Source organism: Stegastes partitus, unplaced genomic scaffold (genome assembly GCF_000690725.1).
Source record: "Stegastes partitus isolate 25-593 unplaced genomic scaffold, Stegastes_partitus-1.0.2 Scaffold707, whole genome shotgun sequence".
In the NCBI taxonomy this organism is placed as follows: Eukaryota; Metazoa; Chordata; class Actinopteri; family Pomacentridae; genus Stegastes; species Stegastes partitus.
This window is the reverse complement of record NW_007578438.1, coordinates 80,960-104,999: the sequence shown is the minus strand read 5'-3', so window position 1 is coordinate 104,999 and position 24,040 is coordinate 80,960. Positions and strand designations below refer to the sequence as shown.

The 24,040-nt window shown below is 47.8% G+C and overlaps 1 protein-coding gene across 1 annotated transcript in view; it reads left to right on the top strand.

Annotated features, from left to right (window-relative positions):
• Positions 1 to 24,040, top strand: part of LOC103364000 (neural-cadherin) — a 93,116-nt gene that overhangs the window by 54,916 nt on the left and 14,160 nt on the right. Inside the window, exons 12-26 of the mRNA XM_008290993.1 lie at positions 1,148 to 1,315; positions 2,400 to 2,649; positions 3,198 to 3,325; positions 3,725 to 3,911; positions 8,229 to 8,372; positions 9,753 to 10,036; positions 10,534 to 12,142; positions 12,875 to 12,968; positions 13,801 to 13,985; positions 14,915 to 15,144; positions 15,538 to 15,815; positions 17,833 to 18,047; positions 19,587 to 19,714; positions 19,900 to 20,027; positions 23,503 to 23,626. Coding sequence (XP_008289215.1) covers positions 1,148 to 1,315; positions 2,400 to 2,649; positions 3,198 to 3,325; positions 3,725 to 3,911; positions 8,229 to 8,372; positions 9,753 to 10,036; positions 10,534 to 12,142; positions 12,875 to 12,968; positions 13,801 to 13,985; positions 14,915 to 15,144; positions 15,538 to 15,815; positions 17,833 to 18,047; positions 19,587 to 19,714; positions 19,900 to 20,027; positions 23,503 to 23,626 — 4,152 coding nt within the window. The remainder of the gene's footprint in view (positions 1 to 1,147; positions 1,316 to 2,399; positions 2,650 to 3,197; positions 3,326 to 3,724; positions 3,912 to 8,228; positions 8,373 to 9,752; positions 10,037 to 10,533; positions 12,143 to 12,874; positions 12,969 to 13,800; positions 13,986 to 14,914; positions 15,145 to 15,537; positions 15,816 to 17,832; positions 18,048 to 19,586; positions 19,715 to 19,899; positions 20,028 to 23,502; positions 23,627 to 24,040) is intronic.

The window sequence follows — 24,040 nt, the reverse complement described above, 5'->3', positions numbered from 1 at the left end:
GTTAGCACCGTGGCCTCACAGCTAGAAGGTCGCTGGTTGGCGTCCCGGTGAGGACACCCGGGATCTTCCTGCGTGGAGTCTCCATGTTCTCCCCGTGCAGCGTGGGTTCTCTCCGGGTTCTCCGGCTTCCTCCCACAGTCCAGAAACATGCTGAGGTTAATTGGTGATTGTAAATTGTCCGTAGGTGTGAATGTGAGTGTGCTTGGTTGTCTGTCTCTAAGTGTAGCCCTGTGATAGACTGGTTACCTGTCCAGGTGAACCTGCCTTCACCCTGAGTCAGCTGGGATAGACTCCGCCCCCCATGACCCTGGTGAGGATTTAGGTGTAGAGATGATGGATGGATGGATCAATAAAAGAATAATTAAATAAAAGCGGAAATAAAAAGAAGAACAAATAAAATAAAAAATAATAATTGGCAACATAAATAATTAATCAAAATGAATCCATAAAAGAAAAGGCTGATAAAAGTAGAACTAGAAAGATAAATAATAATTTATTTGTTAATGTTTATTTTTAAAATGTATTTATTATTTTTATTTTGCTATTTTTTTAATTATTTTTTCTTTTTTATTGTTTATTTATTTTTATTTTTTTTAAATTATTTTTTTCAGTTTTATTTTTATTTTTTAATTTATTTTTATGACAGTCCTACTGCGCATATTTCCTTTGCTTTTAAAGCGACACTATAAGAAATACATTAAAAAATTAAAATATAATTAAAAAGAATAAATAAATTAATTAATGAAAATGAATAAATTAAAACAAATAAATAAACTCCATAGTTTTCTACAGAGCCTTTTACAAAAAACATGGCAAGAAAATGTAGGCACACACAAAAAAAATCAAAGAGTAAGCGAGCAACAAGTCTGACCAACTTCCAGAACTTTGTGATGGGAAAGCCGGTACCGTTGGTGGTGGAGCGGGTTGTCCACTGGGCTGGGTTTGATCCCCAGCCCTTGGGCAAGACACCGAACCCCACGTTGCTCCTGATGGCACTTTGCTTTGGCATCGGGGTGTGAATGTAAGAAGCTGGAGCCATCAAATGTCAGACATTTAAAATAATCCCCATAAAGTGACCACATCATGAACCAGTTCATCATCTCAGCTTGTGATCACCTCAGTAACCAAATGTCACCCTCGTCTCCAGAGGACCTACATCACACGGGACATCATAGCGACTGACGGGGGAAACCGAAGCACGTCCGTGGAGCTGGCGGTCACCATCACCAACGTGAAGAACCAGCCTCCGCAGTGGGAGAAGGAGAGCTACAGCGTGGTCATCCCCGAGAACACGGCCAGAGACACGCCCATCGTGGTACGTGTAACTGCTTACAGCGCTGCGTGTTAACGTATGGATGCTCTGGCTCGCTGTGCTGCTGCACAATCTGAACACTATCCAGACTCTCTTTGTGCTGCTGATACACCTGAGAGTTCGTCAGCCTGCTGAATGATCTGTAAACGTGTTGTGGTTCGATGCTGAGGGAGAAAGCTGACATTGAATCACATTTGCTAAGCAAGTTTCATGACTCAAGGCTCTTTACATCCAATGAATGCCTCCTTTGATGCGAGAAAATATATAGCTGTCAATCCGGGAGCACACAAATCCCCTTTTTGCAAGGTCTTCACAAGGGGATTCACTTTTAGATAAGAGGTTATTTCAGGGCTCGGATAGCAGGTCCGATTCTTAGCCCTCCATGTATCTTACTCAGATAATCAGCCGCTGCTGTATGTAATCTAAATTTGATATAACCGGCGCCGTTTTCAGGCTACAAACCCCAAATGCAGTCTGACCTAGTTTTTATGCAGCGTGTCACATGAGGATGGATTGTACCTGACCTACCTCACAGAGAGGAACAGTTTGGCCTTTTGGAATAAAATAATTCCTTCTCCTGCCTGGGATGAGGAGATTGATACCACTCTCATGTCTGGCTGTTAATTATGGAGCTGTAGCCTGCAGCCGGTTAGCTTAGCTCAGCAAAACCAGTGAAAACAGCTAACCTGGCTCCGTCCAAACTTAAAAAAACGCTGCCTGCCAGCAGTTCTATAGCGCACTAATTAAAACGTTGTACCTCGTTTGTTTTGCCAGACTAACTGCGTCCCTCTGTTACCGGCCATTATGCTAAGCTAGGCTAATCGCCTCCCAGCTCTAGCTTACCCAGAGTGGTTCCATCTAACTCTAAGAAAAGCGAACAAGCACATTTCCAAAAATGTAAAACTTTTCCTTTAAACACATAAAAACCAACAATCTTCCTGTTGGTGGAGGTCAGAGCAGCTGAGCGGGAAGCTATCGCCGAGGTTAGCATCAGCGTTCTTATCTCCTCTGTAACGTAAACGTGACCTGACCTCCAGGCTTCTCCAGCCAAGAACAAATCCAAACCTGACGTTCTCGTCCCATTCAGACGATCAAGGCGACCTCTCAGCTGGGCGACCCGAGGGTGACCTACAACCTGGAGGACGGGATGGTCCCTGAAACCAACATGCCGGTCCGGTTCTACCTGTCGCCCAACCGGGAGGACGGCTCTGCTTCCATTCTGGTGTCCGAGCCGCTGGACTACGAGACCACCCCGTTCTTCTCGCTCCGCGTTCGGGCGCAGAACGTGGCCGCGGTGCCTCTCGCAGCTTTCACCAGAGTTTACGTGAACATCACAGGTATCATTAGTGCTCATCTCGCTTTGCTCTTTGATAAGAAATAGAAACTAATACAGTTTATCAGATAGCCGGCGTGATTCAGATTCTGCACGTTCAGCTTTAATTATTACATTTCTAAGCAGCACATAAGTACGAGTCATGAGATCAACTGCAAAATGTCACTATTAGTCAGCTGAAAGGTAATTAAACACACGCCAACATTAATGTTCTAGCTGCTGTAAAGTGAGTATAACTGTTGGTATCTATTTATTTAATTACCGGATCTATTTGTTGGAGGCTTTCTGTAGACTTGGCAGTGTATTTTAAACACAGAGCTAATTGATTGGTGTCGGGCTTGACGACCAGCTGGCCAGAGACGCCAGTCTGCTGCTTACCTGTCAGCTCCTGTGTGTAATGTTGAGTTCAGGTGAGAAAGTCAGCAGCTCCAGTAAACAGTGCTGTGCTCATGTTTTCTGTTTTTTTATTCAAGCTCCTAAATCTTTAATGCGAGCGGTTCTAGAAGCTGCAGCTTCGGATGCTGGGGAATTTAAAACTCTCTTCTCTCCTAGACGTCAACGACAACGTGCCATTTTTCACGTCCTCCATCTACGAGGCCTCGGTGACAGAAGGAGCCCAGATAGGGACCTCAGTTCTCCAAGTGTCTGCACATGACAAAGACCTGGGTCTGAACGGAGAGGTTGGTTGTGAATTATGTGCGTTTGTGTTGTGGCGCGACAAGAAGTAAAGACATTTAGCAGAAGTCTGTTCAGCCGTATCTACAGACTGATGTTTCCTTGTTAAACCACCTATAGCGCACTACGAGGAGCACTACGTAGCGTCCCACCACAGGCCCTCCGGGGCCACAGCTAATGCTCCACCGTTGTCAGAGTCCGGCTGAGGTGGTGCTGGGAGCTGCCTGATGGTGACGACAGTGTTGGGACACAGCATATCGATTTGGCTTTGCCTCTAATGAGCAGACAGACTGGGGGACTGTGATAGAGACCTCTTGACATTTTCAGCCACAGAGCCATTCATTTCTGTCTTTTCTGTAGGTTACTGCAGCAGCTTAATTTTTTTAATTCCCTGCGCTCTACAGATCACTTACTCTTTGCTGAGCGACAGCAGCGGCGACCACCATCTGTTTCGTATAGACCCCGAACTTGGGATTATCTACACAGAAGCTGTGTTTGACCGCGAAGCACGAAGCTCCTACTTGCTGGAAGTCCAGTCAGCAGATGGCCAAGAGTCAGCACGACCCGGGAAGAACAAACAGCCCAACACAGGTTAGGCATCATGAGGATGGATGGATGGAGAAGAGTTTGTCATTATCCTTTAACTCCCTCTGAATTTATGTTTTGCTGCACTTCATCATCATCATCATCCTCCTGCTATGGGGGAAATGTTCTGGCTTATTTGTTTTTTTCATTCATAGTCATGTTGGGTGAAGCTAAGCCAAAGATGCAGCACCAGCTACCCCAAAACAGAAATGGGGGAAACTGTTTTGGTTCCACATTTCCTTCATTAAAACGGTTAATTCAATAGGCAGCGCGGTCCGGTTGCACATTTAAATCCACAGCAAAAGCCTGAAGCGCTCACAGTGCCGAGTTTCTGCTGAGGGGTCGTCGTTGTTTCCTCAATCAAAGGAGATTTTGCAAAATGTACGTAACAGAAAAGGAGGAGAAAGTTTAGAAAAAGGCTGAAACCCGCATTCTGGTGAGTCAGACCGAATGTGAAGGAACTGGTCCGTCACCAGCTAAATGTCTGCAAACCAGCAGCTCGTCTCTAAGTGATCATTTAACATTTAGGGAAATGTGCTGATTTGTATTCTTGTCAAGACATACAGAAGGAGGCTGTTAAGTACATATAGAACGACCAGCAACAAGGCAGGAAGCGCTAACCACCAGCTAGCTGGCTGCTAGCAGCGCTTCAAAGTTCACTAATGAGAGCTTTGGTTTGTTTCTCTGCAGCCAGAAGTCCCCATAAAACCTGAACACATCATTTCTACGCTCTGGCTTCTGATGAGGACTAACGAGCTGTAATGCGCTGGAGTGCTGCTAGCTTGATTTCCTTTACCTTTGGACTGATTCAATCAGCTTTGTCTTTATTTTCTGCTGCTGTGCTAAGCTAACACACCGCTGGCTGTCCCTTTATATTCAACATCAGCACACAACGGTTTCATTCTTCTTATCTGACATCAGGCAAGAAGGTAAATACCAGAGGTGATCAAAAAGCTGTGAACCTGTGCTTCCTGTAACCGTCATTCGTCACGATGTCACATGACAACACGCTAGCATTTCTTAGACATGTTTTTGTGGTCACTGGTGAATCTGCTGCTACTCCGTGGAGCTCAGACTGAAGAGAACATCAGATTGTGTGTCAGCCAGCAGCCAGGTTGAGCTCACCTTCATGTGGAGGATCATCATGGCCGTCGTGGTGATGAGAGGCGGGTCTGCAGCGAACGCCCAGAGAACAAGCAGCAGGTCTCACCGTGGACAGAGTTCTGTAACACAAAGCACCATCAGTGGGCTGGTGAGGTGAACTCAAGCCAGAGTTTTAACTCTTCTAACCTGGCTCGATCACCATGGTAACTGATGCTGCACCGGTAGCCTGCTCAGGAGACGGTTATGTTCAGAGTTCAGGATTTAATTTAGCTGGAGGAAGCGTCTCCTTGTTTCTGTTCCGGACCGTTCTCTACAGATTCTCAGCCGATGGAAAACGTTGTATCTGCAAACCCGTACGTTACCAGAACCCCTGAATGAAGCCGTGAAGCTACAGCATCACACACTGCACGCGTCGCCATGGGAACCTGCATGCATTCAAACAGTGATGCAGAAAACGCTTAAACACGTTTCTTTGTGTTCTGATGAGCCACCAAGTCCGTTTACTGTCACGGTGCTGCAGCTAACAGAACCCACGTTAGAGGACTGGCGGGTCTATTGCTGCTTATTACAGAAAATATTCAATCAGCAGCATCGATTTCACCTCAATCTGGCCCAAAACCACAGCGATAGGCTTCATTATGGGACCGTGTCAGACCTAAGTGTTCTTCCTCAAAGTCATGTTTAAACGCATTAAGCTTAAAGTTGAACAGTTCCGAGGTGCAGACGACTCAATGAGAGGCTGCACAAACACTGCACCCAGAACACACTCTGAGCTACACAGGCTCCTACAAGCATCTCTTCAGCAGCACCTGAGCTCTTTAATAACGTTTTAAAGTCTTAGTAGGTCTCCATCAGAGCAACCTGTGGACTGAACAACAGGAACGAGCATTTAGCCAAAGAGTCACGTGGCGCGTGAAACGCCCCCGTTAGTGTGCACGCGCACAGAGCCGGATGAAGAAAACCTGAGTTCACACAGAAGGTTAGCTCACCTGGTCTCCCATTGGTCCAGACTGGAGTTTGACATGAAGACATCCTGGCTGCGTCACACCTGCGCCACAGCGCATCCCTACGGAGCATGCGTGTTGGGTTCTTGGACTTGAATGCGGGTTTAGAGCAGGACTGGACCCCCAGGTACCGTCTGTAGGCAGCGCGCTGCTGACGTGTCTGAAGGAGAATATTCGGAGCAAACCACCTGAACGTGAGGTGCTCCGTGCGCCACAGCGCCCCCCTGCGCACACCTGTCGCTCTCCGCCTGCTTCACCGGATTCGGTGCCCTCTGACTTTTCCCTCTTCTCCAAACTGAATGCGAGCCGGAGGTTCGGCCGTCGGACCCAGTGTGAGAGGTTCGGGGCCCGCTGTAGATGGTGCTTGACATGTAAAGCACAACGTGAGTGGAGCGCAGGTCCAGCTGCTGATGGCGTCACTTCCTGACATACAGGTGCTGCTTGCACGTGTTGCATGCGCGCCCACAGACTACGTGCGCGCACCGTGCACGCGCCCCAGGTACAGTCTGGAAAGCCTTTGATCAAACCTGTTACCAGAATTTTAAACTTTTCCCTAAACAGAACTTTTAAGCCCAGCTTATGTCACATTTCTAATTATGCACATAATAAGTGAGCGAGCTCAGACTTGGTGTATCCAGTCATGTAGTCGTACATACCGATGCTTTCCAGTGCTTTAGGAGACTTGATGAGTGGTGGAGGTAACTTTGACGTGACCTCCGGCCCGATGCACTGATCCATTCATAAACAGCAGCGTTGTTCTGGAGGCTGCAGGCCGACGGGGAACCTGTAACTATGAGGAGTGCTTCCTCTGCGCCCTGTTTTAAACATTCTGCTCTGGCCGTACATTCGTTTACACCCTGGGATTGACTTTGAAAAGTGAATCTTAATTTGATTTATTCCACTGCCATGACCAGACAGCCCCACACTGCCGTGTAGGAACAGCTCACCACAGTTCTTCAGGTTTTTTTTGGGTTGCAAACAGTTTTTTTCTCTTCGTTTTTAATTTTCTCTCTTCAGTATTTAATGGATGTGTGGCTGTTGTTGTTTACCATGTTCTACGTTTGACATGTGGGCAGTCCTGGAATCTCAGCCGGAGTGTGGAGTGACGTAATGTGACGTTTGAATGCAGGACTGGGTCTCTTTGCTGCATTTGTGGAGGCGGTATTAGGGGTACAGGGTGATGTTTTTGAAGCGGCAAAAACCCTCTCTCCAGGGTTGCCAGGGCTGCTTAGCATTTGCAATGAGCCTTAGCTCTGTCTACGTATCTACCACATCCAGAAGGGCTCATCTCCACTGCAAACATTACCTGTCTCTCTGTCACCCCTGGGATACACCGAGAGGAGGAGGAGGAGGAGGAGGAGGAGGAAGGGGAAATGTGAAAACAAGCCAAGAAAATAAAGCCACATTCCAGCATCATCACCTCCTGCTGCAGCAGCTCCAAATTAACATGTCACCCGTGTGCTCTGTGAGCAGATAATTTACTCTTTCTAACTAAAGAAATAAACAGTGTAATGAGGAGGGCATAGATAAGACACAAACACTTGTCATCTTATAAATATTTAACCTTCCCAGTGGAGAGGTTCTTTATCTACTCTCTGCAAAAAGAACTAGTTGAAGAGGTTTATTTCCCGCCATTACTTTTACTCTTTCTGCTGAAACTGTTGCCCCGGTTAAAACAATCAACTCTTGACAAAACGAACACTTTATGTAATTTACAGCGGCGCTTTGTGAGCAGTGATTTGTCTAATTTCTCTGTCAGTGAGACACATTGTGCTGGGTTAAGTGCCTCTTCCCCACTAAACACTGACAACGAGTTGTGGAATCAATAAACAGATGTAGAGCAGCTCACGTTCGGCGTCGGCTGAGCTCAGCGTGTCACAGTTTGTCACCTGTGTCCCGTCAGCTAATCAGTCCCTTTTCTACGCTCTGTAATGAGTTGTCGGTTTGTGTGCGTTTTCCTCCCCGTGTTCTGTTCTGTGTTTTTCACACCATGTTTTCCGGTTATGCTGTGTGTAGTGTTTCTGTACCTGTCGTTTGCGCCCTCTGATTTTTGTCTGCTTCTTCCTGCAGCTTAAGTAATTAACGCTGGCTTCTGGTTTTTGCAGCCTGCCTCCTGCATTTCAGTCCACCTCTCTGAGCTGCACCCGTGTGTGCGTCTGTGTCTGTGCTGGTGCGTCGTGCTGTTTAATCTTCTGCCATTCTGTCATTCTTGCAGACACAGCGTATGTGAGGGTTTTCATCAGCGACGTCAACGACAACAAGCCGGTCTTTGCTCAGCGGCTGTATGAAGTCGGTGTCGACGAGAATGCAGATGTGGGCCTGGCTGTTGTCACCGTTAGCGCTAATGACGAGGATGAAGGTATGCTTGATGAGGCGGCAGAGCGAGGAGGTCCCGCCGAGATTTCACTGATGCCACCTCCTAGAAATAAAGGTTAAAGAAGCTAGCCGACCAGAACCAATACAAAAAGTTTTTGTGAGACACTCTGAAACTTTACAGACATTTCCAGATTGCACTTTCTTTATCTTTCACCACACTCTCTTTCTGGGAATAACAAAAGCAGTTCAGCAGGCCTATCTGTCAGTTTCTCAGTGACTTGTGTGCCAAGTAGGCGCAGTTTTGCAATATGCTCCGTGTTTGGAGCAGCAGGCATAAAGTGACCCTGTGTCTTTCCCAGTCTGGCCTGAGCTTTGCAGAAATCACGCTGCCGGAATCAAGCTGTGTGCTAGATTTAGTAGTCATTTGAGTGCTCAGTAATGCACTGGAGCACATATGTTCCAAAAAGAGTGACACGCTCCCACACAGTAGGTGGGCGGGATTTAAGCAATAAAGCAGTTGCTCATCCTCCGTACAGCGGTAGCCTAAGATCCCTTTATCAGGCATGTTTAGGTCCGTTAATCAAGTATTTATGGAGAGCGGGGGTGCAGCTTAGGCTGGGCTGCGGCACTAATGATGAATAGCTGCGGAACAGCACCGACCCCCAACGCTAAAGTTACAATGCCGTTGCACTTGCGCCGACGAGGCTACGCTCAATCTGTCTTGTTTAAAAAGTGTGCGCGGGGCTGACTGCTGTAAGCCTGCCAGAGCCCTGTGGGAGACGGGGAGCACTTAGTCAGTTAGGGTGGTGTTAATAGTACAGATTAGTGTATTTACATGGGATTGCAGCTACTTCCACCCAACAGGATGATTGAAAGCGAAGACTGTACATTCCAGGAGATTATCTGATCTATTCCGATGTTAAACCATTGGATTGGACGGTCTCCATGGAGACACAGCAGATGAGTTCACATATTGACTTCCTCTTTACTAAACTACCCCCCCTCCACCACCACCACCACCCTCTCCCCAGCCTCAGACTCACTCCCTAGAGGGCACCATCAGAGTGTGTTGTGCTGCTTTTCACTCTCATGCTCCCCCCGTTTTTAATTAGTATCTGATTAAAGCTGAGGAGACGCGGTACAAAGTTTCCATTTAATTAAGTAATCAAAACAAGAAAGGGATACATGAAAACCTACTAATGGTCAGGTCTTGGAGGAAATGAGGTGTAATACCCTTGTGGTTACCCCCTTCTGCTGCTGCAGGACTACAACAGTATTAGGGCTAGAAAAGGGGGACAACGCGGAGCAGAGATTACAGGAATAATGAGGTCAACAGAAACCTGCTGTGGACTCTGCTGCCTTTCTCTGCTACACATCCCCAATAATGCTGGTTTTTTTTCTTCCTTTGTAATTGCTGCCACAGGGGCCAATGCCAAGCTGCGCTACCAGATAACATCTGGCAACAAAGGTGGCGTTTTTGACATCGAGCCAGAGGTGGGGACGATCTTTATTGCACAGCCACTGGACTACGAGCAGCAAAAGAGGTACAAGCTCCTGGTCCTCGCCTCCGATGGAAAGTGGGAAGATTACGCTGCAGTGGTTGTCACAGTGGTTAACAAGAACGATGAGGCGCCCGTGTTCTCCATGAACGAATACTACGGGTCTGTCACAGAGGAGCTCGATGGATCACCTGTGTTTGTGCTACAGGTGAGAGGCTTAGTGGGTTTTTTAGTAATTACTATAATCTAACTATCTCTAATTATCTTTTTTTTTTTCTTAAATCAGCCCCTTCTCAACATTTCTTCTCAGTGGAGCTGTATGTAGCTGCAAAGTGATGTTTATAACTAGTTGTCGTGTTATTTCAGTTTATCTTCTGCCAGTGTTTTACCTTCGCGTGACACATTATTGAACTTTCATTGCACTGGGTTGCAGAGACCGTGGTGATAGATGTGGTGATGGGGACGGAGCGGTGAGGCTGTCATACTCACTCTGAGGCCAGATGCAAGAAACATGCCCGACCAAAGCTCATTTCGTTAATTTAGGTGGTCGGGAAAAAGTGCAAACACTTAAATGGGCTGTCGAAAAAATCCAGCAGCAAAGAAGGCTTGGTTGACGGCTGAGGACAGATAAGAGGAAGCTGTAATTTGAGTGTGACTGGATGACTGAATATCTGTTTTCCTAAGAAGTTATCATCATCTGTGCAGGTGACGGCTACTGACCCGGACAAAGATGCGGACCAGGGCGCCATACGGTATTCCATCCATGGCCAGGGGGCAGAGTCGCACTTCATGATAAACGACATCACCGGGGAGATGTATGCCCAGCGCACCATGGACCGAGAAGACCGAGCAGTCTGGCGTTTTGTTGTCATGGCGACAGACGAGGAGGGCGAGGGACTTACCGGCTTTACGGATGTTATTATCAACGTGTGGGACATCAATGACAACGCCCCCACCTTCTCGTGCGCGCCTGACAACTGCCACAGCAGCATTGCAGAGAACTCTCCTCCTGGAACATTTGTGGTGGAGATGACGGCGGTTGACCTCGACGACGCCGCCGTGGGGCAAAACGCAATCCTCACCTACCGGATTACTGAAAACACACACAATGCAGACAGCGCAGATCTGTTCACCATCGATTCCAGCACCGGCACCATATCTGTGTCTGCAGAGGGTCTGGACCGAGAGCTCGCCGACAGCCACCACCTGATCGTGGAGGCCCGCGATGGGGGGGGGATGACGGGCACGGCGACGGTTACCGTGGTGGTAACAGACATCAACGACCACGTGCCAAAGTTTAGAGAGGACTGGTGTGGCGCTCGTGTGCCCGAGAGCACAGACGAAGACGCCGCCATCCTGGAGCTGAGCGCTACGGACCCTGACGCCGGCACATATGGACACCTGACCTTCAGCGTGGTGGCGGGAGACCCGGAGCAGCGGTTCTACATGGTTAGCCACAGACTGGAGCAGACGGGCGCTCTGAGGCTGAAGAAGCAGCTGGACTTTGAGCAGCCAGGGGAGCAGCGGTTTAACCTCACCATCAAGGTGGAGGACTCTGACTTCTCCAGCCTCATCCACTGTCTGGTCCTGGTGGAGGATGAGAATGACAATGCCCCCGTGTTTACCCCGAGCTCCCACCTGCTCTCCCCTCTGCCCGAGGACATAAGTGTAGGAAGCAGCATCGTTCAGGTCGTGGCCACTGACACTGATTCAGGCCAGAACGGGGACATTTTGTACAGCATCCTGCCCCAGTCAGACCCATACGGACATTTCACAGTCAGCCGTGGCGGCGTGGTCACGGTGGCCAGGCCGCTGGATAGGGAGACAGTGGCGAGTTATGAGCTTGTCGTCATGGCGACAGACCGGGGTACCCCAGCGCTGACTGGCAGTGTCACGGTCCACTTGCCGTTGCTAGACATGAATGACAACGGGCCAGAGCTGGAGACAGCCTACACGCCGGTGCTGTGGGAGAACAGTCCAGCGCCTCAAGTGGTGTGGCTCAACAGCAGCTCCACGCTGCTCCACGTGGTGGACAGAGACTCCCCAGAGCACGGGCCTCCCTTCTCGCTCGCCTTGCCCTCCGTGTACTCGACCGACTTCCACCTGCAGGACCACGGGAACGGCTCGGCCACGCTCACCACCCTGAGGAGGTTCGACAGGGAGCGGCAGACCGAGTTCCGCCTGCCCGTGGTGATGACTGACAGCGGCGTTCCACCAATCACGGCCACGAGCACGCTCACCATCACCATCGGAGACCACAACGACAACGCGCATCAGGCGGGAGAGAAAGACGTCTACGTGCACAGCCGTAAGGGTGAGTGGCGGCTTCCCCCTGTCGCCTGGGCTCCACGGTGGTGCACTGCAGGCAGAGCTTGAGTGAAGAGGGGAAGCTGAGGCTAGAGCTGAAGGGAAAAGTTCTCACCGCCACACCTGCTCGTAGTGCTGAATTCATAACCGCTCTCTTGCTTTTACATTCAAACAGTGTTTTGTTATGGTAATATCGTTGTCAAATCCTTTCTCGAGCCCTCAGCACATTCTTCTCTCGCCAACCTTACGCCTTGAGCTTATATGAACGTTGCATTATGATAAGGATCCTGACTCCTCTGTTATTTGTTATGTTTTGTCGTGTTTCTCTACCCTCCAGGTGAGTTGGTTAGGTGCTTTGGCTTGTTAGTATTTTGATCGCACACTCAGCTAAATGGCAGTTTTGGTAATTGTGGAAACAGGAGCGCAGTGATTCATCCAGGCTGCCATTGTTTACCCAGCTGCAGTACTCTGGCACTGCAGGTCGATAATAACATAATCCATACTGAGATAGCCTCGCTTCCTTAAGCTCCACACTCTCTGAAGTGGAGCTCTGAGAGCCTATTCATTCCAGCAGTGGGACTCCACAGTTATGAGCATAATAAGTAGAACAGAACACAAGAATGCAAGATAAGGAGAAGAGGGGGACGAAAAGATAAGTGTTGGCATCAGCAGATTCTGTCCAGACTGAATCAATGTGTGTGTGTGTGTGTGTGTGTGTGTGTGTGTTTACCTTGAACAGGAAGGATGGCAAACGCAGCACTGGGGAAGGTGTATGCCCCAGATCCAGATGACTGGGACAACAAGACCTACACTCTGGAGACAAGCGCAGCCAAGTGAGAGCTCATTGTTAAATGCATTTAATTTTGTCTGAAAACATGCTGATCTCCACATGTGCGGCACAAGTACAAGTGCTAAAGCAATGCAGCATCAGGAGAACTGCCAACAGTGTAGAATCTGAGAAATAAAGAGGATGTGGACTCAGCGATGAGCCTGTGTTTCCCCCAGCAAGGCCTCCTCCAGTGATAGCACACGGCCTGGTACCGACCGGTGCTTCTCCTCATCTTAGATCTGTTTCCCTGGCCTCTCATATGAGCTGCACTTTCCAAAAGAGACTTTAATCATCCCCATCAGCAGTGATTGCCATTCTGGAAGACGAGTCAGATTCAGACAAACGAAGAAGTCTGGGGTCCACCTGTGTGATGTTGGTGATGAAACAGCCCATACGAGCACAATCTTGCTGCATCAGGGACCTTGTGCAGCTATTCAGTATTCATACCCTCAAGATCAGATTAGAAATACCAATTGCATATTTGTTTTATTCATATAACAAATTCTGACAGTTACTATGACAACTATCAAGCTCTTTTTGAAGCTTGGGAGCCAAAGAATTTTCCTCCTTTCTTCTTCTCCGTCTTGGCGGTTGTTGTTTTCCTCTTTCTGTGGAGGGCTTTTCAAATTAATTCACATTCACTTCCTGCTGGAGAAAGCCCAGGTAGCGCTGACCAGCTCTCTGCTTGTCTGTCTGCCATCTGTCGGATATTTCTGCTTTGAACAAGAGCTCAGAAACAAAAGAAGCCACTTGTCAGGTTTTTTTCCTCCATTTCTCTCATCTCACGTCGTCGGAGTCCTCTCCTCCTTAACAGCTCCTCTTGGTTTTTTTTCCAGATACTTCAGTCTGAACCAGAGCTCAGGAGTGCTGAGCGTCCGGCAGAACACTCCCGCAGGCAGCTACTGGTTGCGGGTCGGGGTCTCTGATGGGGTGTGGCCCGACGTGATCTCAGGAGTCAGAGTCCATGTGAGGGAGCTGGAGGAAAAGGCCATCCTGTCATCCGCCTCGCTGCGTTTAACCGGTAATGGCTGCAGAAGCCCCGGCTCGGCTGGTGGCGCTGGCGCTGGCGCTGGCTGGATTCTGAATCACTGGGTTCCTGCGGGTTGCTTCACCTGCTATGTAACTTCAGAAACTAGGAACTAAAAGTCCAGAACATGTTGAATGCAACAGCTTTTCAATTAGATTCCCACTCTCAGTCCTTCTTCACAAGAAAAGACAGAAGCTCCTTTGTTGTCGCTGATAAATCCTTGATGTTCAAAGCGACAGCATCTGCCACAGGCACAAATAAATTGGTACTTTTCATTGAATGATTATCAGGTTGTCAATCCAGTTAATGGTGAAATAATAGGCTGTCAGGAGAAATTTTTATACTGGCATTATTGAACATTTCTAAGCATTGTAAAGCAACTATTCATGCTGCCTCTTCCTCTTCTTCTACACGCTGAAGTTTATGTTGGAGTGTTCATTTTTCTGACAGTCACTCAGAGCCAATCTGAGCTATAAAGGTCAATTCCAAAGTGTCAGGTAAAGTCCTTGACATTTAAAAACCCATTCGGTGAACAGAGTCAAAGGCTATTACGGATGCCTCCGACTCCAAGTCGTTATCGTTTTTGGGAGATTAAAGATGACTGCTCGCAGTCCTCAGATATTACTGGACGGCGGCCCCACAAATGTGATTGATTTTGCGGTCATTAAAATATTTCGTACAAGGCAGTTTGTCAAGTCTCTAACTTTATGTCAGTGATGGAATAAACGATTTCTCCTTGACTGCGTCCCGACTCGTTCACCTTGTGCATGATTCAGCAGGAAATGGATCGATGGAGGGAGATGTTGGGCTAGCTCTGTGCTAATGCAATCAGGAACTTCGTAGACTTTGATCAACTCTGTAGTTGTCATTGACGAGTCAGTAGTTCTTATTTCATGAACCCCTGTTCTCTTTGTCTCCTGAAGGCATTACAGCGAGAGATTTTATCGACCCTCACGTCGAGGGGAAGAGTCGGCTGGAGGCGTTCTGGGACTTCCTGTCTGAAACCCTGTCCGTCAGACCGGGGAGCATCAACATTTTCAGCATCGCAGACGGAGAGGAGAAAACAGTGGACATCCATTTCTATGTGCTAACTGATAACGGCTACCTGCGCCCAGAGAAGCTCCACGCTGTCCTCATGGCACACAAAAGGAAGGTACATATACCATCATGTCGGCTCGATAGAGATCAGTGCTCATATATCAAGCGATACGCTCGGGAGCTGGAGGGTGTCGCGATAACGGGGCTTTTTATCTGCCCCTTTTATTCTCACACCAACTTTCTGTCTGTTTGCTGCCTGGTCCTGTCATGTCTCTTTGTCTCTGTTTCCGTTTTTCACGTTTTCATTGTCAGGATGCAAAAGCATTTATGCTGAAGGCCTCGCTTTCCTCTTCCCTCTTGCTTGTGAAGCTGTGTTGTCCCACCAAATGTATATCTCCCACTCCACCAACGCTGGGGATCTAAATCCCCCTTGTCTTCCGTGGCAATTATAGTAATTCCCGTTTTTATCTCTCTCATCTGCTCCCTTCTTTCTTCCTCCTCTTGGCAGCTTCAGTCACTCCTGCGTGCGAATGTGAGCCAGGTGGAGGTGGATGAATGTGTGCGCGCCGACTGCAAGACATCCGGCGGCTGCTACACACAGTTAAGCATCAGCGACTCGCCCACCTTGATCGACTCCGGTGCTTTATCCCTGGTCTCGGTGAAGGTGACGTCTTCGGCTGTGTGTGGCTGCGCTGCCAGAGAATCCACCCTCCGGCCCTGCTCCTCCTACACCAGCAACCCCTGCCTCAACGGGGGAACCTGCGTCGACACCCAGACTGGGCACAGGTGGGGAGAAATAGGAGTTTCCTGATGTGCTGCAGTCTTCTCTCTAGTCCTGTTAGGCTCACAGTAAGAGTGACACCTTGGAAGCTGAGTCCACAGTTACCAGCAGTGCCCCTTGTGAGGAAAAATAAATCTCCTTCACCTGCAGCCCGACCGGTCCTGAGCGGCTCCTCTGTGTTGAATATAGAGCAGCGTGTTGAAGCTGTTTGCCATGAAAGTGATGTGCATGTATCACTCTAAATAAATCAGAATAGAAGCTGAACTCCGGCTGCATCTTGCCAAAAATGTTAAAATTAGGTTTTTAGTTTTTAAAGCCTGACATTGAAATGTTGAAGTATTGTGTGCTAGATAGCAGTAAATAGTGAACAAGCCGAGCCAGCGCGGTGAAATATTAACCCTAAATATCGATAAATGCTCTTGAGTCGATGTTAAGGCCTTCGCTGTAAAGTGTGCAGGTTTCTGTGGGTGTCTCTCACACAGGAAACAGCATGCGTTTTATTTCATGCACACACTAATGCCCAGATTAAATAAATATAGGGCAAGGGGATTAGTCTAACTCTGCCCCCCTCTATGCGCACAACTTCTCAAAATCTCATTTAATGCCATTTACATGAACATGCAAGTTTGTCAAAGGCAAAGTCTTCAGAATGCACAGAACTAGTTTTTCTTTTTTTTTTTCTTCCTTTATCTTTCAAATAGTCTCTGCCGCAGTTGATGTGCACTCTGCTGAGAGAGGCCCTTGTTCTGTAAGAAGGATATCTCCCCGTATGTGCTATATGTGCCCCCATGTGAGCGCAGCCCAGTCATAAAGATTCCAGTTCTTGGTTCTATCCTTTGTCGAAGGAGCTTAGCAGGAAGCCCTCTGACAGCAGTTGATCAGATATTGTCAGTCAGAAGCGAGAAAAACATGCCATGTACTTCCTGATTTGGACTGGCACCGCTCTCCCGAGACACATGAAAGTGCGGTGAAAGAGTGAGGTGCTGTGCTCGGCGTGTGCATATGTATGCATAAGGCTACGCTCAGCCTAAGCCGTCCCTTTTTGCTGCGTATGGATCAGTATTCCTGACATGTGTTGCCCCTCTGCAGAATAAACAGCAATGGGAGAAACAGCCCCTAACAGCCTCAGTACACACAGCCTTCCTCAGACACTGCATGAAAATAGATGGCTTTGACATTATCAGCAAAGCCAGCTTGTCTCACATGCCTGCAGTGGTGAGGACAGGATGAGATCAGCCGCTCGCCTCCATCCTCGCCGCTGCACTGATTGAATGGGCTGCGTTTCATCGCTACATGCATCTCTTTCTTTATATTGTTTTTTGTGCGATTGTTAATATTTACTATTACAAATCTCACACAGACTCAAGAAAGCCGTAAAAGAAAAGAAAAGAAAAAGCCAAACATTTAATTTCCAGCTAATGCAAGAGCAGTGATCCTTAACACTCGAGCTCTAATCAAAGCAGATAAGTACGAGAAGAGGCAAGTGCACAGCTATCAGCCCGAGTGTGTAACACCTTAAAAACCAGAAGCTGGCGGGCGGGGATAAGTGAAAAAAAAAAGTCCAGGAAATTGGCGGTGGTACGACACATAGAAGAGTGAGAGAAATAGAATTAATTATCTGCTAACAAAGGAAACGTGATGTGTGGAGCAGCAGCAGCCTCCAGAGAGTTCAGCCCAGACAGCTCTGATAGAAGCCGAGCGCTGCTGCGTTCATCGCTAATTGATTTAATGCACAATTAAATATTCAGGACATTCTGGTTAATGCAAACAATTGATTGATAAAAACCGCTCTCCCAGCTGTATGTTGACAGCCGGCAGCGCTACACCTGCAAAGTCAAACCTGTGAATCAACACGGCCGTCACGTACGGCGCAGAACCGGCGCACATCCGCAGACTGGACGGTGTGAAGGTTCCTCTGAGCTCCAAACCTGAACCACACTGATTGTTTCTTTCCCCTTGTTGTGCCTTGATTTTCCTCACTTCTGCTCTTGTCTTTTTTTGCCCCCCTCCTCGGTGCTACAGGTGCCACTGCCCCCCACAGCTCGAGGGGCCAGACTGTCAGCAGACCAGACTTAGTTTCCTTGGCAACGGCTATGCCTGGTTTCCCCCCATAAGACCGTGCTTTGATAGCCATCTTTCACTGGAGTTTATGACGGAGGAAGACGACGGGCTGCTGCTGTACGCCGGCCCGCTGGCGACTCTCCTGCCGGGGGACAGCGAGGACTACATGGCCATAGGTAAGGAGGGCGTCTGGGTAATTAGATGTGTGCCCCGGGGGGCCTGCGGGGGCAGTTATTGCTCTGAAAACTTGGAACTTAATTTTGTGTGGTTAATTACTGGGTGGTAGCTAATCAGATATATGAGGCAAATGTAGTTGGTTAGTGTACCTGTGAGGGATGTGGAGGCTCACTGGACCGGGCCGGGCGGTACGGGCCTGATGTGCTGCAAACCGCTCTCACTGTTTAACGTGTGTGTAGGACTACGTCGGGAGGAATTCTCTCTTTCTTCCTTTTTTTTCTCCTTTGCTTCCCCCCTTGTTTCACAGCAGCCGCTCAGCTTTTGAGCAGTTTCACTCAAGGACACATCAGCCGGGTTTATTCATGCCCACATAAAGGCTCAATCCTGGATCCTGGAGGTGAAGGACGCTAGTAAATATTTGATCAAAGTGAACGACGGCCGGGCGCAGAGCTCGCTACGTATAGCCGTTCATGTTTACCGTATGTTTATAAATAGTGATACGGTGTCATAAAGATTTTGCTTCGGCTCAACCCGGCGTCCCTGAAGAACTTTGAAGGAGCCTCATTACTACAATGAGTCACGTCACTTGTTGGTGCAACGGGCAGCCGTGTCTTTTTAAATGACCGTGATTTTCTTGGTTATTGGAGCAGAAGAGAATTGGTAAAAGGAATTAAAGTGATGACGATGATGACGATGAAGATTTAAGTAATAAGGATGTGAGTGTAGAAACCAGCCTTCATGCTGTGTTTGCTGTCCTGGTATAAATACTGCATCAAACACATACAGTAAGTTCATATAGTTTTCAATGACCAACCTCTCAGCTCATCATTTTACACAACGGGTCGCTCCACCAGAATCACACAGAACTCCTTTCTAATTCCCTGCTGGTGGTATCCAGCCATGCAGATAGTCTCCTGTTCAGCTTTTCAGAGATCTGTCTCTCAGATTTCTGCCTCCACCTCAATCTGAAAAAGGTGAATTCAATTTCATTTGTCTGGCTCACACCATTTAGAAATGAGATTTGACAAAAAGTCTGCAGAGACATATTCAGGAAACAGTGCCATCATTACTGAATAGTCCTCACAGCTCACTGACAAGAGTAATTTGTTTGAACCGACCCTTTAATTGGCTTTTATTTTCCATTTAATACCCGTGTGTTAGCTGTTTTCTGTACCCTGACTCCCCGTGCCGTTGGGTTCCTGCTACAGCGGCTGGTGCTGCGCTGCCACCCTCTCTTCTTGTTCACACTGTGTTTGTTTTGAGGTGAGATACTTTCATGCGTCCCTCGGGTTGTTTCCTGTGCAAACAGGTTATTTGCATCTTTCCTTCTTTTTCCTTTGGCTTTTTTGTTTGCTCTGCATTTCATCAGTTCTCTCTTTTTTTTTATTGGTCCCACCTTTACCTTTTGTCTGCGCTTGCAAATTAAGATGTTTATTTTTATTCTACAGATCCGTCAGAGTTGTCTTTTTGTGCTACAGTTTTGCTCAGTAATGATCTTTAGCTCCGTGTGTGTTGATTCTGAACGCCGTCGTCCTCAGAGCTGATTGGTGGGACGCCCAGCCTGAAAATTAACCACGGCTCCGGGACCCTGGTCCTCCAGCTGACGAATAACGCCGGCGTAGCCGACAGACGCTGGCACCGCCTGGATGTGAGGAGCAACAGCAAAGTAAGAGAGCTGCATTCATTCCCACTGCGTGTCACTGCCTCGTAATCCCTGCGTACAGACAGGATGTCAGATTAGAATATATGCTGCAGTTTTTCAGAGAGTGCCAGACAGCAGGACGCTCACACATCCACCCATGCAGCAGCGATGACCGCTCTCTCTCTCTCTCTCTCTTCTCCAATTTACAGGAAGTGCGCTTCACTCTGGATCGATGCTCCAGCGCCATCGTCATGGAGACGGAAGGCGTGGACTCATGGGCGATGACAGAGGACCGCTCGTCCTGTGAAATCCGAGGGGTCACGCCCAACAGGGACAAGTACGATCCATAATTAAACCAAACAAGTGTGACTAACTGTGCACAAAAAAAAACAAACAGCATGAAAGGAAGTCAATACCAACAAAGCCCCCAGGAATAAATCATGGGATAAATAATAACTTATATTTATTATATTTTACAGTGTAATAACAAATGGGCCTTTAAGTAGACACATAAACGAGCGTGTATACGTTTGTTTTGAAGCAAGTAAGCAACAATTAAGGTTTACAGTTTCTCCAGAGAGCCTTCTGGGGCTTTATTTCTGTGGTTGCACTAATCCACAAAGGCTTTTTTGTTCTGTTTGCTGTTTTTAAACCAAAAACACTGCGTGGCCCGTAGGGACACTGTCTAAATGCCCCGTGCTCCCGCAGGGCTGAGCAGTCCTCTGTGGCGTTAGCGCTCATATCACCAGCAGCTTCCAGGATTTTAAAATGAAAATGACGAATGAACAGAATAATTTGTTAGCAGCCGTGTAGCTAAACACTGGTTGTTAATACTGTACATAATACATACTGTCAGCTACAGCGGGTCGGTGCTGCTCGGAAACTTTCCATAAGAAACCAAACAGCATCTTCAGTTCTGGTGTTCGAGCAGCATTTTAATGATAGATGCTTAAATGAGCGGACTCACTGGTGACATTTCTAATCCTCCTGTTTGATGCCGAATGTACAGAACATCAACCACAGTCATTACCTTGATTTTTTTTATTTTGGATTTGGGTTTTTAAAAGATTACAGGAAGCCTTGGGGACCGTAACATTTAAATCAAGACCTTTTAAAAGTTAATTCATGATTTAGTTTTTGGGGGTTTTCACCTTTATTCAATAGGACAGAGTAGAGAGACAGGAAACCAGGTAGAGAGACACCATCCACATGGTCTGAACTGCAGCCACCCGGCTACCGGGCCGCCCCGGCACCTTTTAAAAGTTAGCCAGGACGCTAACTAGCAATTATTTTTGGCAGTGATTATTTTGTCTGTTTATTTTCGATTAACCCTCTGAAGGTTGTGGGTGGGTTTGTGCTGCTGACACATCTGAACTCCCAGCGGGCTCATTTTTACTGCAGTGTTAAGTCCTGCTCAACCACCAGTGGTTTTGTGCAGGACAGCAAAGTCATGATGTCATAAAACGGATTCGTACAGTATTGTTCCAGTAGCCCACAGGTGTTAGCACTGCTGGGACAAACTGGCAACTAGATATTTAGATATCAGATCATCTACATTTACAGTTTGTTTCTATACATGTAAACACAGCCTGCAGTTCAGCCGAAGTCTGACTGTTTTCTCACGTGACTGCTGGTCACAGCTGAGCATCCTGAGAGGACGGCACATCACGCATCACACGTCACATGTCACACGTCAGACGTCAGACGTCACATGTCACATGTCACACGTCACACGTCACACGTCACACATCAGACTCCTGGAAGGACGATCCCATAATTTTTATCTGTTTCATTACTTTCTGGCCCTGACGTGTGCAAGTGTGACAAAAACAAATTACAAGTTCTTAGAATACAATAAACTGAATAGAAGCTTTTATTGTCAGTGTCTCAGTAAATCCATGCAGAGGAACAGAAAGACGTCTCTGTCACCTTGTGTTGGGGTCATACATTCAAAAAAGGATCAAAATACAGAATGAATGAAATTAAACTGGATTAAATATATCAGAATCAGCCTTTGTACACTGGTGGTAGTGCAGCATAGTGCAGCTTATTGGGGTGATGGTGGTGCAGTAGGGTACCAGTAGTGTGACTGGTTCAGTAGCTGAAGTCCGATGACAGATTGTGACGTCATGGACCGGTGGGTGCACGAGGCCGAGGCAGCGTCCGTGTGTCCTGGCCGTGTTCCAGTCCGGTTCAGCGTCCTGACAGTCTGGTGGATGGAGCTGGTCAACAGTCTGCTGGACCTTTCTCCTGAAGGCAGGAGACTGGAGAGGGAGCGTGAGGGGTGGGAGGTGACGATACTGATGGCTCGGTGTCGGGGTGTTAGAAATGCCTGTGAGGGAGGGCAGAGGGGCACCGATGTCCTTGCTGGCTGCGTTGCAGGTTTTTGCAGCCTCCGTACCGTGCAGCGATGCAGCCAGCGACGCTCTCAGTGGTGCCCCGGTGGAGGGAGCACATGATGGGGGTGGGACTCGTGCTCCCCTCAGTTTGCAGAGGAAGTAGAGGTGTGTTTGAAGCCTAACCGTAACCCTTCTTGGCTGGCGATGTGGTGTTGCTGGTCCCTCGGAGATGTGCAGCCCCAGGAACGTGGTGCTGCTCACCCTGATGGTCAGTGGGGGGGCGCTGTGAGTGTCCTCTCCTGACAACAATGTCTTTGGTTTTCTCCACGCAGAGGGATATTGTTGTCTTCACACCACTGGACCAGCCAGCTTGTCTCATTCCTGTAGTTAGCGTCATCACTGTTATGAGGCCCAAACGCCGTCCGCTAACCTGATGCTGTGATTGGCTCCTGAGGCCCAACGCAGTGTCTCTAGATTACTTCAATATAAGAAGCCGGAGCCAGAGGAGCCGTCTTCAGTGTCCTATATTCCCTTAAACAACGTTTTACGAACTGCAAACAGCTCGTGTTTACTCAGACGCTCGTATCTGGAGAATCTGCTGTATTATTTTACAGTATATTCAAAATGCATCATGATTCATGTTCAGTAAATAGCATCAGAGACGGTGTTTATGCACGAGCTGTATTATTTGTTGAAATGAAATCAGATAGGGATTCAGACTCACCATGTTCAATTTCTCAATGCAGCAGGTTTTCCTCTCTGGAGGGAAGAAGCCGTTGATGAAACCCTCCGATATAATCCTGAGAACTCCAGCTAATCTTTGACTATGTTTCTGTTCGGAGCTGCTTTTCCTCCATCACAGCTGTGTTTGCCGCCGTGGCCTTGGCCTGCCACTGGGCTCATTATTACGCCGTGCAATTAAGCCACGAGTTTATGGAGTTAACAACGCACATCAGAGCTTTACCACTGCTATTACCTGTAATAACTTGTACATTTTAAGACCCTTTTTACGGCGTGACTTCACTTAGCGATTGGGAGGTACAAATAGTTATGCCATTAGAGAGAATTCCCTCGTTAACGTGCTGAAATTATCCCTTCCTGCATCGGGTTTTGAAAACAGCAGCGGTGGTGCCGGCACGAATCATTTTCTGTTTTGATTGCTTTGGACGAATGGAATTTACCCGTCACACATATATTCAAAATAAGGGAAAAGAACAATAATAAGATGTCACATTTGTTGTCAGGGAGCAGTAAAAATAATGACAGTCTCAGCAAGAATCGATGGGAGCGATGAATTTTAACCTTGACAGCTCGTGTCTATGTGTTCCATTCCTCCCTCTGCCGCCTTTCTGTTTTCTCTATATTGAGAGTTGTGTTTTGAATTATAACCTTGGGAACTTTCATGTTTTCTTTTTTTTTCGTTGTTTCATGCTCCTCCGCTCGCATTCCTCACTTGTTGTTCTTCATTCCCAGGTACCTGAATGGAAGTTATGTGCTGCAGCTCGGCGGGGTCAACGAGAACATATCGTATGAATACCCTCAGCTGCAGCACAAACACTACAGCGGCTGCATGAGGAACCTGCTCGTGGACAGCAAGGTAAATAATGGGGCGAGCCGGCTTTACCGCGCACACGTTATCATGAGGCCTTTTTATGTAGCCGGCCGGGCGGTGGGATGAATAGGCGGCTATACTGTCGCCCTCTATTTTTATTTTTCTTTCACCTGTTTGGATGACAGGCCGCAGAGGTGATGGAGGACTCGGCTTCAATAAGAATGTAAATGTGACCTCAAGGCTGCGCTGGAAGAACCTGATGAATGCTGATGCTGCTCGCTCATCACTTTCCTTCCGCTCATATTCAGTCTGACTCCGTATCAACAAAAACAAAAGCTTAAGATTCAGAATGGTCTGGATGGCTTTTACATTATTAAGTGTGAACTTATTGAATTATTCCCACTGATGCGTTCATGCAGATCTCCACGTGGTTTGTTTCTGGAGCTGTTTATCCACTTT